The 17671-nt window shown below is 34.8% G+C and overlaps 1 protein-coding gene and 1 long non-coding RNA gene across 2 annotated transcripts in view; one reads left to right on the forward strand and one right to left on the reverse strand.

Annotated features, from left to right (window-relative positions):
• The first annotated feature begins 3124 nt into the window (after nucleotides 1-3124).
• On the forward strand, nucleotides 3125-3466 carry LOC148944276 (protein CFDP2-like). Its single transcript, XM_089099891.1, has one exon. The coding sequence runs from the start codon at nucleotides 3125-3127 to the stop codon at nucleotides 3464-3466; it is 342 nt and encodes a 113-aa protein (XP_088956017.1).
• A 669-nt stretch (nucleotides 3467-4135) lies between these two features.
• Nucleotides 4136-17671, reverse strand: part of LOC148944277 (uncharacterized) — a 53378-nt gene continuing 39842 nt past the window's right edge. The window contains exon 3 of the long non-coding RNA XR_016142821.1: nucleotides 4136-4309. This is a non-coding gene — a long non-coding RNA (uncharacterized LOC148944277). The remainder of the gene's footprint in view (nucleotides 4310-17671) is intronic.

Here is a 17671-nt window from a genome sequence, read left to right on the forward strand (position 1 = left end):
TACTTGCACACTGTTAAATTTGTTATCTTTGAAATTTGTCTTTACATTAGTTAGGGATATTTCCATCTGTCAGGTTTTATAACCGTTCTACCTGACTGTGTCGTTATTTTCTCCTCTGTTTCTTGCGGTTTTTTCTTTTTCGGTTTGTCTAGCGAAATAAGGTCAAACTTTTGTATTGTTTTTTCAAAAATTCTTGCCCTTTTAATTTCGTTTGTTTCCCGTGTGCGGCTGCTGAGGTTGGCCTTGATTTCCCTATTTCTTTAGCTACTATATGGTCTGATTCACCATCAGACTCTTCGGAACTGGTTTCCGACGAATCCGGATTAGAACTTTTAGATGTGGCACTTTTTGAGGTATCACCTGCCCATCCTTCGTAAATTTCTACTCCTCTGGAAGTAGAAGGTTTATTCCCTAAGTCCTCGTTTTGAAAGCTTCTGTGGATATCACGATCATTCAGTTTATCAGTGTTGAACTGTTTGTGTGTTGTGGCGTTGGTTTTTGATTACCAAAAACCAACGCCACATGGCCAATACCATACATGGCTTATAAACGCCATGTTGTGTGTTGTGGCGTTGGCTTTATTTAAGTCACCAAAAGATTTAAAGGTAACTCTTCTCCCCCCCCCCTCCAACACCCCTTTTTTTCCCAAAGTCATCTGATCTAAAACTTAAGATGGCTGTTTTAATCAGCATAATTGAAAGGTCAAATGTCTATGTCTCTGAGGAGACAAGACCCCCACAGCCCCTAGGAAAATGGCTCTAAGATATAAAGTTTTCCTATTGTTTACATGTAGTGTTTGTTATTGGGAAGTATACGGACATTTTTCAGGACGGGGGAATTTCATGTGGGGGGGGGAGGGTCCACTGGAAAAATTTGCTCAAATTCCTACACGAAATCCTACACGAAGGAACTTTCCAAGGAGTAATTTTCGTGAGGGGGGATTTCCGATGGAGGGAAGAGGTAGAGATTGCGGTATTATTTGAAAAAGTAATCAAAAACGAAATACACGAACAAGTTTTTCAGCTGAAAGTAGGGAGCAAAATTATGACTTAAAAAGAACATAAATTATCCTGTATATGAGGGGATAATTTTTGTACAACTTTGTGTCCCAATTCTATAAGGACAACTCCTGAAAAACTAGGGTCGCTTAATTAAATAAGAAGTATTTTTTAAATACTAAAAAAAAATTAGAGTGAAGATCGAGGTATTGAGGAGGGGGTATTCCCCTCATGTACGGAATAGTTTTTGTTTTGTTTTTAAGTTTTAGTGTTGCTTTTCAACTTAAGATGAAAAAATCTTTTTTTTATAGTTAATCACTGAAATGCAGAATAAAATATAAGGTGGAAATGTTGACATGTTGCTGATTTTGAATTTCCAGTAAGTTCTTTACTTAATCCTCAGCTTGAACAACTTCAAACCTCGGTTATTGTGACACTCCTTTATTTAATTAAATTTTGTTTTTATACTGTTCAAATTTTGGACAAATATGAGCAAAATGCTCTTAAATTACCTTTTTTTGTTATTGAAATTTGGCAAAATGCAAAATCAAAAGCTTATCTAAGCAAAAAAAAAAAACTGATTAGGAATATCGAAATCTTTGATATTGAAATCTTATATATGTACATATATATATATATATATATATATATATATATATATATATATATATATATATATATATATATATATATATATATATATATATATATATATATATATATATATATATATATATATATATATATGTGTGTATATATATATATATATATATATAACTTATGTAGAAATGTTTTGTAATGCAAAAAAAAAATTTCAAAGCGAATAAATGATGTTACAATATTGCGCAATAGGTAGTCGTGGGTGGAGCTTAAAGGCAAGTCAGGAATGCAAAGTCACCTTATAAGCTTATCGCTATGCAGTTCAGGAGTGTATGGAACGAAATGCATTTGTCAAAACTTTCGAGTTGTGAAAGTAAATTTGATAAAGCAACAACATAGAAGATTTTAAAACTGATTTTAGTTGAGAAACATATTTAATTAAGAGATCAAAATAGGTTAACATGGATAGAGCATTTTCACAAACAGGAAGTTATGGGGTTATACAAGAAAGAGCTATATTGCGTGAAATGGCAGCAAGAAAGACAAGGCAAAGTGTATACACTATGACAGAGATCCAACCATTGGTACCTAAAAAGTGGGAGCAGTTTTAAATGTAAAATAAATGGCCGTTATTGAGTCAAAGTTAACTTGGAAAAAAAAACCAGGAGCAGGTCCAGTATATTGAAGAGCACCAGTTTAAAATACCGTCAGGATATTTGAGATACGCACCAAAGCAAAACTCACTGTGCACGATAGCAAGAATTATAACACATAAGGCTCCAGTATTTACATGACCGAAATAGCTAAAATCGTAGAAACGAAATCATGCAACGCATGTATTCGAAAAAAGACCGCACCAATGAATTTACCAAAAGTATTTCGAACGTGTCAATAACCCTGAGTTGCCTAACTACAGGGATAGCTGAGGAATTCTCTGTTTCGATGCTGATAAGCTTATAAAAATAATAATCTTTTGAACTTCAACAAAATTTACAAGATCACAGTCTGTAAAATTTTCGTTTTTTGAACGTTAAAATTATTTATTCCTTAAGCTAGTTTTAAATTTTTTGTAAGTTAGTTTTTATATTATTCTTGTTTTTCTTGAAGATGATCTTTTTGTCTTAGATTTGGATATATATATATATATATATATATATATATATATATATATATATATATATATATATATATATATATATATATATATATATATATATATATATATATATATATATATATATATATATATATATATATATATATATATATATATATATATATATATATATATATATATATATATATATAGAGAAAAAGAACATCTTCCCAGTTTTAACTCAACCATGTAAGGAACCTAGCCTCACTGAGGTCGCAGGAACATGACGGTCCCAAGTCCGTTAAATGAGGAGGGTTGGGCTGTGGGTTTGTAATCCACACCCGGGACCCTGAGGGGCAACCCTCAGGGGGAAAGCACCTGCAACTGAAACGCCTATTACAGCATCGGAGTCATCCCCCCCCCCCGGATAATGACCCCTGCGTGCCCCCGGAACCGATTTTTGACTATGAAACAACACCTAATGATGTGTTTTGGGAATGTGAGGAAGATGAACCAGATATCCAAGACAGAAGACGTTATTAAACAGATGAAACAATACCTCATCGATATACTCGTTCTCACTGAAATAAGGTGGACTGGAAATGGATTAGAGAAATTTGATGATGGGTATGCTATGGCATTTAGCGGTCACCCTTCCGTCCACCGCGCTGGTGTTATGATTTCGCCACTTTCACTCAAAGCAATGGTGAACTGGACACCAGTTAGCGAACGTATATTGATAGCTCGTTTCGTATCTAATGATACAAAATGACCATCATCGCCTGCTATGCTCCGACCAACGAAGCTGATGATGAGGAAAAAGATGCTTTCTACAACATGCTACAATCGGTCACCAAAGACGTTCCCAGGCACGATATAATCTGTGTTTTTGGCGATCTAATTGCTAAAGTCGGTGCAGATCGTCAGTACTGCCCTTAAGTCCTGGACCCACAAGGCATCGGAGACATGAATGGAAACAGTGCACTCCTAATTGACTATGCCCTAAGTAATGACTTGGTGATAGGCGGCAGTATGTTCGAACATAAAACGATTCACAAGTACTCGTGGGTGTCCCCCGACGGCCGGACAAAAAACGAAATCGATCATTTCCTCATATCAAGACGCTAGAGAAGTAGCCTGCTCGAGGTGAGGGGATTTCAAGGAGCGGACGTGAATTCAGATCACATCTTGCTGATAGCCGATATAAGAATTAAACTGAAAGCTCAGAAACCAAAAACCAACGCCACAACACACAAACAGCTCAATACCAATAAGCTGAATGATCGTGATATCCAAAGAAGATTCTGCATATCAGTGCATACCAACTTTGAAGCGTTAAACCTGCTCGATGAAGAAGGTTTAAGGACCGAACAAGCAGGTTAAGGACCGAAGGACCGAAACAAAATTTGGTTCCTCGGCTGAAAAAAAATACTGATATGAGCTAGAAAGCTGATATGAGATAGAAAGCAAAACGATAACAAACACCAATAAGAGCCTGAATTAGTACCGATAATTTATCAGCTAAGATATTTTCAACATCTTTTGGAACTATAGCTCTGACTAGTGTGACTTGTGCTCCAGTTCTCACTGAATTCTCGTCTGTCGGATTCTCCATCTGCAATTAAAATAGAAAACAATTAGTGATAGTATCAAACTGGTCAAGATATACAATCAAACACATTCCCAATAGTTTCAAAGTGTTAAACACTAATATGGCTAAACAAACGATACCGCTCTGCAGCTTATTAAGGTTAATCTCACCGTATATAATTGGTAAGTGTTCATAATTTCCAGCTAGACACCAGTAGAATAACACATATATTATTAGTAAGAATAATATATTAAATTTCATTAGTCGTGGTGAAAAATATTGTAGCAAACACATTGCATCATATTTTTTCGTTTTAATGCAATTTAGAATTATGTAATGGTCCCAACAGTAGATGCAACAGCACCATCTTTTTCTAATCAAAGGTAACTTTTTCAAGATTTGAAGCATGGAAACAAAATATGGTTTCACACCACTGACCCTCGTCCAAACCAAATAATTGGTTGAACTAAAATTAGAACCTTCACCATCTTAGACGAAGAATCCTAAATTCAGAGCACCAATCCACAACAGAAGTGTGTTGTATGCAAAACAAATTCTAGTATAAAGACTTAATAAACTAATTGACAAATAAAAAAAATAAAAAAATGATTGCAATTTAAGCTAGGGTTGGTCAATATTTAATATCAATACAGATATAACGATGTATCGAGCCAAGTATAGATATCGAAACGTAAATATTAATATCTAAAATAATATTTAAAAGTTTTGGAATATTTTATGTTTTTTCTACTATTTGCGGGTGAACGTCCAGCGAAAATAAATCCAGTGTAGAAAAATGGTTTGCAAATGGTCGAGAAGAAGAAAATAATGTATTCAATCCAGTGACCATGCTGCTTTACAGTATATTTAGCTGCATCCATAAGTTCGCATAGCCTGCTTTCAAAATCAAACTACGGTTAGGGAGTCTGGATCCTCAAATGTTGTTGAGCACTCCTTAAATGCTTGGCTAGATAAAAAGTCTTTTAGGCTTATAGGTCTTGGTCGTATCACACCCGTCACCTGCCCCTATGTGAGCTGCCTATAATGAGCTGCCATTAGCGAGTTTCTAATTCAGCATGCGATTCCTTACTTATGCGCATGAAATGTATACTTCCCCTGACAATCTTCTCCAAGTTGAGAGCAAAAATTAAGGGGCATGGATTTGGCCTTGATGGCTGCTGAATCTAGATAAATAGAAGCATGTGCAGCGACAGTCCCTGTGATTCAGCCACCACAGAATTAAGCCAGTTTGTGGGGATCACATGAAGAAGTTTCAGTAGTCAATGCAAGGCTTGCTTCGTCAGCAGCCAGATCTGTCACTGTTCTGAAGATTTTCAATAATGAGTCATTAGTTGTAAGAAAATCTGATTCACTCAAGTTGTTGAAGTCTCATAATATGGGTTTCAGAAACACCTATACGAGGTTGTCATGAAATTAATTTCCATGCCCACTATCAGCCTCCTTTCTGAAGTTCTGTTATATTAAACCGAGTGATCTTTTTTTTTTTTTTGCCAGGGTGATTTTTATTGAACTAATGGTCGTAAAAGATCGGGAGGAAAGTCGGAGGAAAATTTTTTTTTGCATTACAAAACATTTCTACATAAGTTATATATGTATATATATATATATATATATATATATATATATATATATATATATATATATATATATATATATATATATATATATATATATATATATATATATATATATATATATATATATATATATATATATATATATATATATATATATATATATATATATATATATATATATATATATATATATATATATATATATATATATATATATATATATATATATATATATATATATATATATATATATATATATATATATATATATATATATATATATATATATATATATATATATATATATATATATATATATATATATATATATATATATATATATATATATATATATATATATATATATATATATATATATATATATATATATATATATATATATATATATATATATATATATATATATATATATATATATATATATATATATATATATATATATATATATATATATATATATATATATGTTACTTCGTGTAGGAATTTAGCTTTTCGTGGCCCTCCCCCACCCACATGAAATTCCCTCGTCCTGAAAAATGTCCGTTTACTTCCCAATAACAAACACTACATTTAAACAATAGGAAAACTTTACTATTGAAGAGTCCTTTCCCTAGGGGCTGTGGGGGTCTTGTCTCCTCAGAGGCATAGACATTTACCTTTCAATTATGCTGATTAAAACAGCTATCTTAAGTTTTAGATCAGATGAATTTGGAAAAAAAAGAGGGTTGGAGGGGGGGAAGAGAAGAGTTACCTGTAAATCTTTTGGTGACTTAAAAAAAAGGCAGAAAGACTTTCCTCCCGATCTTCTACGACCATTAGTTCAATAAAAATCACCCTGGCAAAAAAAAAAAAAAAAATCATTCGGTTTAATATAACAGAACTTGGGTTTTTTTATATTCCGAATCTGATGGTATGATTTTCATTATCATTCGTTGAAGTTTGGGGGGTGCCCCCCCCCTTTCTCGAGAACCACATATAATTCCTGAGACTCGTAGCTATTGATAGGTGCAATAAACTTAATGAATTTTATATATCTGGAATCAGCACAAAAAGCCAATTTCTTGGACGTGTTTATTGTTTTCAAAATTGAATTTTTCAGAGTTTCGGTTACTATTGGGCCGAGTCGCCTATTACATAAAGTCTTTTAACACGAACAGGTTTATTAACTGAAAATCTTCGGAAAACAATTTAAAAAATGAGGCTGATGGTGGGCCATGACATTGATTTTATAAAAACCTCGTATAGGTGTTTCTTAAATCATTTTCATGAGACTTCAACGAATTGTTTGAATAAATTTTTTTTACAACTAATTATTCATCATTGAAAGTTTTCAGAACCAGGACAGAGCTGGCTGTTGACGAAGCAAGTCTTGTATTTACTATTGAAGCTTCTTGATGTGATCCCCAGAAACTGGATCAATTCTGTGGTGGCTGAATCACAGGGACTGTCGCTGCACTTGCATCTATTTATATAGATTGAGCAGCCAAAAAGGCAAAATCCATGCCCCTTAATATTTGGTCTCAAATTGGAAACGATTGTCAGGGTAAGCATATATTGTCATGAAACCTGGATCAAGGTATATAGTCACCGTAACGGGTGTGATATGACCAAGACATATAAGCCTAGGAGACATTTTATGTATCCAAGCATTTAAGGAGTGCTCAAAAACATTTGAGGATCCACACTCCCTAACCGTAGTTTGATTTTGAGAACAGGCTATGCCTACTTATGGATGCAGCTAAATATGCTGTAAAGCAGCATGGTCACTGGATTGAATACATTATTTTTCTTCTTCTCGACCATTTGCAAAACATTTTTCTATGTTGAATTTTTTTTCGCTGGACGTTCACCAGTAGATAGCAGAAAAAACCGAAAACATTCGAAAATTTCCAAATATCGTTTTAGATATTTATATTTACGTTTCTATATCGATATTTGGTTCTATATATCGTTATATCTATATTCATATCGAATATCGCCCAACTCTAGTTTAAATCGCAATCATTTTTTTTATTTTTGTTATTTGTCAATTAGTTTATAAAGTCTTTCTACTAGAATTTGTTTTGCATACAACACACTTCTATTGTGGATTGGTGCGCTGAATTTAGGATTCTTCGTCCAAGAAGGCGAAGCTTCGAATCCTAGTTCAACCAATTATTTGGTTTGGACGAGGGTCAGTGGTGTGAAACCATATTTTGTTTGCATGCTTCAAATCTTGAAAAAGTTACCTTTGATTAGAAAAAAATGGTGCTGGTGCATCTACTGTTGGGACCATTACATAATTCTAAATTGCATTAAAACGAAAAAATATGATGCAATGTGTTCGCTGCAATATTTTTCACCACAACTAATGAAATTTAATATATTATTCTTATTAATAATATATGTGTTATTCTACTGGTGTCTAGCTGGAAATTATGAACACTTACCAATTATATACGGTGAGATTAACCTTAATAAGCTGCAGAGCGGTATCGTTTGTTTAGCCATATTAGTGTTTGACACTTTGAAACTATTGGGAATGTGTTTGAGTGTATATCTTGACCAGTTTGATACTATCACTAATTGTTTTCTATTTTAATTGCAGATGGAGAATCCGACAGACGAGAATTCAGTGAGAACTGGAGCACAAGTCACACTAGTCAGAGCTACAGTTCCAAAAGATCTTGAAAATATCTTAGCTGATAAATTATCGGTACTAATTCAGGCTCTTATTGGTGTTTGTTATCATTTTGCTTTCTAAGCTCATATCAGTATTTTTTTCAGCCTAGGAACCAAATTTTGTTTCGGTCCTTCGGTCCTTAACCTGCTTGTTCGGTCCTTAAACCTGCTTCATCGAGCAGGTTTAACGCTTCAAATTTGTTATGCAGTGATATGCAGAATCTTCTTTGGATATCACGATCATTCAGTTTATTGGCATTGAACTGTTTGTGTGTTGTGGCGTTGGTTTTTGGTTTCTGAGCTTTCAGTTTAATTCTTACTTCGGCTATCAGCAAGATGTGATCTGAATTCACGTCCGCTCCTTGAAATCCCCTCACCTCGAGCAGGCTACTTCTCTAGCGTCTTGATATGAGGAAATGATCGATTTCGTTTTTTGTCCGGCCGTCGGGGGACACCCACGAGTACTTGTGAATCGTTTTATGTTCGAACATACTGCCGCCTATCACCAAGTCATTACTTAGGGCATAGTCAATTAGGAGTGCACTGTTTCCATTCATGTCTCCGATGCCTTGTGGGTCCAGGACTTAAGGGCAGTACTAACGATCTGCACCGACTTTAGCATTTAGATCGCCAAAAACACAGATTATATCGTGCCTGGGAACGTCTTTGGTGACTGATTGTAGCATATTGCAGAAAGTATCTTTTTCCTTATCATCAGCTTCGTTGGTCGGGGCATAGCAGGCGATGATGGTCATTTTGTATCATTAGATACGAAACGAGCTATCAATATACGGTCGCTAACTTGTGTCCAGTTCGCCATTGCTTTGAGTGAAAGTGGTGACATCATAATTCCTACACCAGCGCAGTGGATGGAAGGGTGACAACTAAATGCCATAGTATACCCATCATCAAATTTCTCTAATCCATTTCCAGTCCACCTTATTTCAGTGAGAATGAGTATATCGATGAGGTATTATGTCCTCTCTTTAATAACGTCTTCTGTCATGGATATCTGGTTCATCGTCCTCACATTCCCAAAACACATCATTAGGTGTTGTTTCGCAGTCAAAAATCGGTTCCGGGGGCATGCGGGGGTCGTTATCTGGGGGGGGCGTTGCATCCGAGGCTGTTGTAGGCGTGTTAGTTGCAGGTGTTGTCCCCTGAGGGTTGCCCCTTGGGATCCCGGGTGTGGGTTGCAAACCCACAGCCCAACCCTCCTCATTTAACGGACTAGGGACCGTCATGTTCCTCCGACCTCAGTGAGGCTAGGTTCCTTACATGGTTGAGTTAAAACTAGAAAGATGTTCTTTTTCTCTATATATATATATCCAAATCTAAGACAAAAAGATCATCTTCAAGAAAAACAAGCATAATATAAAAACTAACTTACAAAAAATTTAAAACTAGCTTAAGGAATAAATAATTTTGACATCCAAAAAAACGAAAATTTTCCAAACTGTAATCCTGTAAATTTTGTTGAAGTTGAAAAGAATATTGTTTTTATAAGATTATCAGCATCAAAACAGAGAATTCCTGAGCTATCCCTGTAGTTAGGCAGCTCAGGGCTATTGCCGCTTTCGAAATACTTTTGCTAAATTCATTGGTGCAGTCTTTTTTCGAATACATGCGTTGCATGATTCCGTTTCTACGATTTTAGCTATTTCGGTCTGATAAATACTGGAACCTTCTTTGTTACAATTCTTGGTCTCGTGCATAGTGAGTTTGGCTTTGGGGTGTGACTGATAGATTCTGTCTGTTTTTTCAACTGGTGTTCTTCTATAGACTGGCCTGGCTCTCGGTTCTGTTTTTCAAGTTCCCGTTCAATCAATAAAGGCGTTTTATTTTCCATATAAAACTGGTCTCACTTTTCAGGTACCAATGGTTGGATCTCCCTCATAGTGTATACACTTTGCCTTCTCTTTCTTGATGACATTTCACGCAATATAGCTCTTTCTCGTGTAACCCTATAACTTCCTGTTTGTGAAAATCCTCTGTCCATGTTAATCTTTTTTAATCTCTTAATTAAATTTGTTTCTCAACTAAAATCACTATTAGAATCTTTTATTTTGTTGCTTGATCAAAGTTACTTTCACAACTCGAAAGTTTTGACAAATGCATTTCGTTCCATACACTCATGAACTACATAGCGATAAGCCTATAAGGTGACTTTGCATTCCTGACTTGCCTTTAAGCTCCACCCACGACTACCTATTGCGCAATATTGTAGCATCATTTATTCGCTTTGAAATTTTTTTTTGCATTACAAAATATTTCTACATAAGTTATATATGTATATATATATATATATATATATATATATATATATATATATATATATATATATATATATATATATATATATATATATATATATATATATATATATATACTATACATACATATATATATATATATATATATATATATATATATATATATATATATATATATATATATATATATATATATATATATATATATATATATATATATATATATATATATATATATATATATATATATATATATATATATATATATATATATATATATATATATATATATATATATATATATATATATATATATATATATATATATATATATATATATATATATATATATATATATATATATATATATATATATATATATATATATATATATATATATATATATATATATATATATATATATATATATATAAGATTTCGATATCAAAGATTTCGATATTCCTGATCAGTTTTTTTTTTGCTTAGATCAACTCTTGATTTTGCCTTTTGCCAAAGTTCAATAACAAAAAAATGGTAATTAAAGAGTATTTTTCACATATTTGTCCAAACTTTGAATAATATAAAAATAAACTTTAATTACATAGACGAATGTCACAAAAACCGAGTTTTGAAATTGCTCAGGCTCAGGATGAAGAAAAAAACCTACTGGCTATTCAAAATCAGCAACCTGTCAACATTTTCACCTCAGAATTGATTCTCCCTTTCAGTGATTAAATATAAAAAAAAGATTTTTTCATCTGAAAGTAAAAAGCAACTCTAAAACTTAAAAACAAAACAAAAACTATTCCGTACATGAGGGTAATACCCCCTCCACAAGACCTCTATATACACTACAATTTTTTTTATTATTTAAAAAATACTTCTTATTTAATTAAGCGACCCTAGTTTTTCAGGAGTTGTCCTTATAGAATTGGGACACAAAGTCGTACACAAATTATCCCCTCATATACAGGATAATTTATGTTCATTTTAAGTCATAATTTTGCTCCCTACTTTCAGCTGAAAAACTTGTTTGTGTATTTCGTTTTTGATTATTTTTTAAATAATACCGCAATCTCTACCTCTTCCCTCCATCGGAAATCCCCCCTCACGAAAATTACTCCTTGGAAAGTTCCTTCGTGTAGGATTTCGTGTAGGAATTCGAGCAAATTTTTCCAGTGGACCCTCCCCCCCCCCACCGGCAATTCCCTCGTCCTGAAAAATGTCCGTTTACTTCCCAATAACAAACACTACATTTAAACAATAGGAAAACTTTATATCTTAGAGTCCTTTTCCTAGGGGCTGTGGGGGTCTTGTCTCCTCAGAGACATAGATATTTGACCTTTCAATTATGCTGATTAAAACAGCTATCTTAAATTTTAGATCAGATGACTTTGGGAAAAAAAGGGTGTTGGAGGGGGGGAGGAGAAGAGTTACCTTTAAATCTTTTGGTGACTTAAATAAAGCCAACGCCACAACACACAACATGGCGTTTATAAGCCATGTATGGTATTGGCCATGTGGCCAACGACACAACACACAAACAGTTCAACACTGATAAACTGAATGATCGTGATATCCACAGAAGCTTCTGCATATCACTACATAACAAATTTGAAGCGTTAAACCTGCTCGATGAAGCAGGTTTAAGGACCGAACACCGAACAAGCAGGTTAAGGGCCGAAGGACCGAAACAAAATTTACTTCCTCGGCTGAAAAAAAAATACTGATATGAGCTTAGAAAGCAAAATGATAACAAACACCAATAAGAGCCTGAATTAGTACCGGTAATTTATCAGCAATTAGTGATAGTATCAAACTGGTCAAGATATACACTCAAACACATTCCCAATAGTTTCAACTTGTCCAACACTAACATGCCTAAACAAACGATACCACTCTGCAGCTTATTAAGGTTAATCTCACCGTATATAATTGATAAGTGTTAATAACTTCCAGCTAGACACCAGTAGAATAACACATATATTATTAGTAAGAATAATATATGAAGTTTCATTAGTCGTGGTGAAAAATATTGTAGCGAATACATTGCATCATATTATTTCGTTTTAATGCAATTTAGAATTATGTAATGGTCCCAACAGTAGATGCAACACTACCATCTTTTTCTAATCAAAGGTAACTTTTTCAAGATTTGAAGCTTCGAAACAAAATATGGTGTCACACCACTGACCCTCGTCCAAACCAAATAATTGGTTGAACTAGGATTCGAACCTTCGCCTTCTTGGACAAAGAATCCTAAATTCAGAGCACCAATCCACAACAGAAGTGTGTTGTATGCAAAACAAATTCTAGTAGAAAGACTTTATAAACTAATTGACAAATAACAAAAATAAAAAAATGATTGCAATTTAAACTAGGGTTGGTTGATATTCGATATGAATATAGATATAACGATATATCGAACAAAGTATCGATATAGAAACGTAAATATAAATATCTAAAACGATATTTGGAAATTTTCGAATGTTTTCGGTTTTTTCTGCTATCTACTGGTGAACGTCCAGCGAAAGAAAAAATCCAACACAGAAAAATGTTTTGCAAATGGCCGAGAAGAAGAAAATAATGTATTCAATCCAGTGACCATACAGCTTTACAGCATACTTAGCAACATACATAAGTAAGCACAGCCTATTCTCAAAATCAAAATACGGATAGGGAGTGTGGACCCTCAAATTTTGCTGAGCACTCCTTAAATCCTTGGCTACATAAAGTGTCTTTTAGGCTTATATGTCTTGCTCGTATCACACCCGTCACAATTACTAAATACCTTGATCCATGTTTCATGAAAATGTATACTTCCCCTGACAATCTTCTCCAAGTTGAGAGCAAAAATTAAGGGGCATGGATTAGGCCTTGATGGCTGCTGAATCTAGATAAATAGATGCAAGTGCAGCGACAGTCCCTGTGATTCAGCCACCACAAAATTAAGCCAGTTTGTGGGGATCACATGAAGAATTTTCAGTAGACAATGCAAGGCATGCTTGGTCAGCAGCCAGATCTGTCACGGTTCTGAAGATTTTCAATAATGAGTCATTAGTTGTAAGAAAAACTGATTCACTCAAGTCGTTGAAGTCTCATAATATTGGTTTCAGAAACACCTATACGAGGTTGTCATGAAATTAATGTCCATGCCCACAATCAGCGTCATTTCTGATTTTGTTTTCCTATGGTGTTCTGTTAAACAAACATTTCTTTGAAACAAACTGTATTAATGAAGCGACTCGGCCCATTAGTAACCGAAACTCAGAAAAATTCAATTTTAAAAAAAATAAACACATCAAAGAAATTTGCTTTTAGTGGTGATTCCAGATATATAAAATTCATTTAGCTTACTGCACCTATCAAAAGATACGAGCCTCAGGAATTATATGTGGTTTTCAAGAAAGGGGGGGGGGGCACCCCCCAAACTTCAACGAATGATCATGAAAATCATACCATCAGATTCGGAATATCACAAAACCCAAGCTCTGTTCTATTAAACCGCGTGATTTTTTTTTTTTTTTTTTTTTTTTGCCAGGGTGATTTTTATTGTACTAATGGTCGTAGACGATCAGGAGGAAAGTCTTTCTGCCTTTTTTTAATTCACCAAAAGATTTACAGGTAACTCTTCTCCTCCCCCCCCCCCGCCAACCCCCTTTTTTTCCCAAAGTCATCCGATCAAAAAATTAAGATAGCTGTTTTAATCAGCATAATTGAAAGGTAAATGTCTATGCCTCTGAGGAGACAAGACCCCCACAGCCCCTAGGGAAAGGACTCTTCAATAGTAAAGTTTTCCTATTGTTTAACATGTAGTGTTTGTTATTGGGAAGTAAACTGACATTTTTCAGGACGAGGGAATTTCATGTGAGGGGGGGGAGGTCCATGGGAAAAATTTACACGGGGGAATTTGCTCGAAATCCTACCCGGAATCCTACACGAAGGAACTTTCCAAGGAGTAATTTTCGTGAGGGGGGATTTTCGATGGAGGGAAGAGGGAGAGATTGTGGTATTATTTGAAAAACAATCAACAACGAAAGACAAAATCAAGTTTTTCAGCTGAAAGTAAGGAGAAAAATTATGACTTAAAAAGAACATAAATTATCATGTATATGACGGGATAATTTGTCCCAAATATATAAGGACAACTCCTGAACAACAAGGGTCGCTTGATTCAATTTTAATTTTATTTTAAATACTAAAAAAAATTAGCAGTGAAGAACGCGGCATTGAGGAGGGGGTCGTACCCTTATATACGCACTATGGTCGGGTAGGTTTAAGATTTAGGGTTACTTTTTAATTTAAGATGAAAAACCTTTTTTTTTAAATTTAATCACTGAAAGGCAGAATCAATTATGATGAGAAAATGTTGAAATGTTGCTGATTTTGAATAGCCAGTAGGTTTTTTCTTCATCCTGAGCCTGAGCAATTTCAAAACTCGGTTTTTGTGACATTCGTCTATGTAATTGAAGTTTGTCTTTATATTGTTCAAAGTTTGGACAAATATGTGCAAAATACTCTTTAATTACCATTTTTTTGTTATTGAACTTTGGCAAAAGAAAAAATCAAGAGTCGATCTAAGCAAAAAAAAACTGATCAGGACTATCGAAATATTTGATGAAACATATATGATAAACTACACACAGGAAGAGTAGAGAGAAAAATTGGTTAAAATAGTGACTCCCCTCTCAGAATAAATGAAAACTGGGACCGTCTTTTCATCCCTGCCCCTTGAAGTAAAAACGGTGAAGTATTATATAAAACACACTCGAGAATTTCGATCGCGAATGATGTGACCATGAGACAAGAAACTGGTCAGGTCACTTCTTTATACCAGACACTGCTTTGGCTCGGTTGGAAAATAAATTGTAGCCATATTTCATTCAAGTATTTAGTTGGTATTTTGGTTAGGTTATATTGCGTGAAATGGCAGCAAGAAAGAGAAGGCAAAGTGTATACACTATGACAGAGGTCCAACCAGTGGTACCTTAAGAGTGGGAACAGTTTTCTATGGAAAATAAGAGGCCTTTACTAGTTGAGCTGGAACTTGAAAAACAAAACCGGAAGCCAGGCCAGTCTATATGCTAGCACAAGTTTAAAAAATCGTAAGAATCTATGAGATACATCAAAAAGCAATACTGACTGTGCAAGATCGAAAGAATTGCAAAAAATAAGGCTGCAGTCTTTACATTACCGACAATATTTATAACAGTAGACAAAGAAAATTGCACTTAATGTATTCGAAAAAATACTACACCAATGAATTTAGCCAAAGAATTTCGAAAGCGGCAATAGCCCGGAGCTGCCTAATTACAGGGATAGCTCAGGACTTCTCTGTTTTGATGCTGATAAGCTTATAAAAACAAGATTCTTTTCAACTACAACAACATTTACATGAGTACAGTTTGTAAAATTTTCGTTTTTTGGATGTCAAAATTATTTATTCCTTAAGCTAGTTTTAAATTTTTTGTAAGTTAGTTTTTGTAAGTAATTATGCTTGTTTTTATTGAAGATGATCTTTTTGCCTTAAATTTGGATATATATATATAGAGAAAAAGAACATCTTCCCAGTTTTAACTCAACCTTGTAAGGAACCTAGCCTCACTGACGTCGGGGGAACATGACGGTCCCAACTCCGTTAAATGAGGAGGGTTGTGCTATGCGTTTGCAACCCACCCCCGGGATCCCGAGAGGCAACCCTCAGGGGAAAGCACCTGCAACTGAAACGCCTATAACAGCCTCGGATTCATCACCACCCCCCCAGATAACGACCCCCGCATGCCCCTAGAACCGATTTTTGACTGCGAAATAACACATAAAGAGAGGTTTTTGGATTGTGAGAACAATGAACCAGATATCCAAGACAGAACACGCTATTAAAGAGATGAGACCCTACCTTTTCGGTATGTTCATTCTCATTGAAAAAAGGTGGACTGGAAATAGATTGGAGAAATTTGATGATGGTATGCTATGACATTTAGCTGTCACCCTGCCGTCCACCACGCTGGTGTAGGAATTATGATGTCGCCACTTGTACTCAAAGCAATGGCGAACTGGACACAAGTTAGCGACCGTATATTGATAGCTCGTTTCGTATCTAATGATACAAAATGACCATCATCGCCTGCTATGCTCAGACCAACGAAGCTGATGATGAGAAAAAGATGCTTTCTACAACATGCTACAATCGGTCACCAAAGACGTTCCCAGGCACGATATAATCTGTGTTTTTGGCGATCTAAATGCTAAAGTCGGTGCAGGTCGTCAGTACTGCCCTTAAGTCCTGGACCCACATGGCATCGGAGACATGAATGGAAACAGTGCACTCCTAATTGACTATGCCCTAAGTACTGACTTGGTGATAAGCGGCAGTATGTTCGAACATAAAACGATTCACAAGTACTCGTGGGTGTCCCCCGAAGGCCGGACAAAAAACGAATCGATCATTTCCTCATGTCAAGACGCTGGAGAATTAGCCTGCTCGAGGTGAGGGGATTTCAAGGAGCGGACGTGAATTCAGATCACATCTTGCTGATAGCCGATATAAGAACTAAACTGAAAGCTCAGAAACCAAAAACCAACGCCACAACACACAAACAGTTCAACGCTAATAAACTGAATGATCGTGATATCCACAGAAGCTTCTGCATATCACTACATAACAAATTTGAAGCGTTAAACCTGCTCGATGAAGCAGGTTTAAGACCGAACACCGAACAAGCAGGTTAAAGGCCGAAGGACAGTAAAGAAATTTACTTTTTAGGCTGAAAAAAAATACTGATCTGAGCTTAGAAAGCAAAATTATAACACACCCAACTACAAGCCTGAATTAG

This window comes from Artemia sp. Qi Xiang Cuo, chromosome 14 (assembly GCF_049724085.1).
Source record: "Artemia sp. Qi Xiang Cuo chromosome 14, ASM4972408v1, whole genome shotgun sequence".
Classification (NCBI taxonomy): Eukaryota; Metazoa; Arthropoda; class Branchiopoda; order Anostraca; family Artemiidae; genus Artemia; species Artemia sp. Qi Xiang Cuo.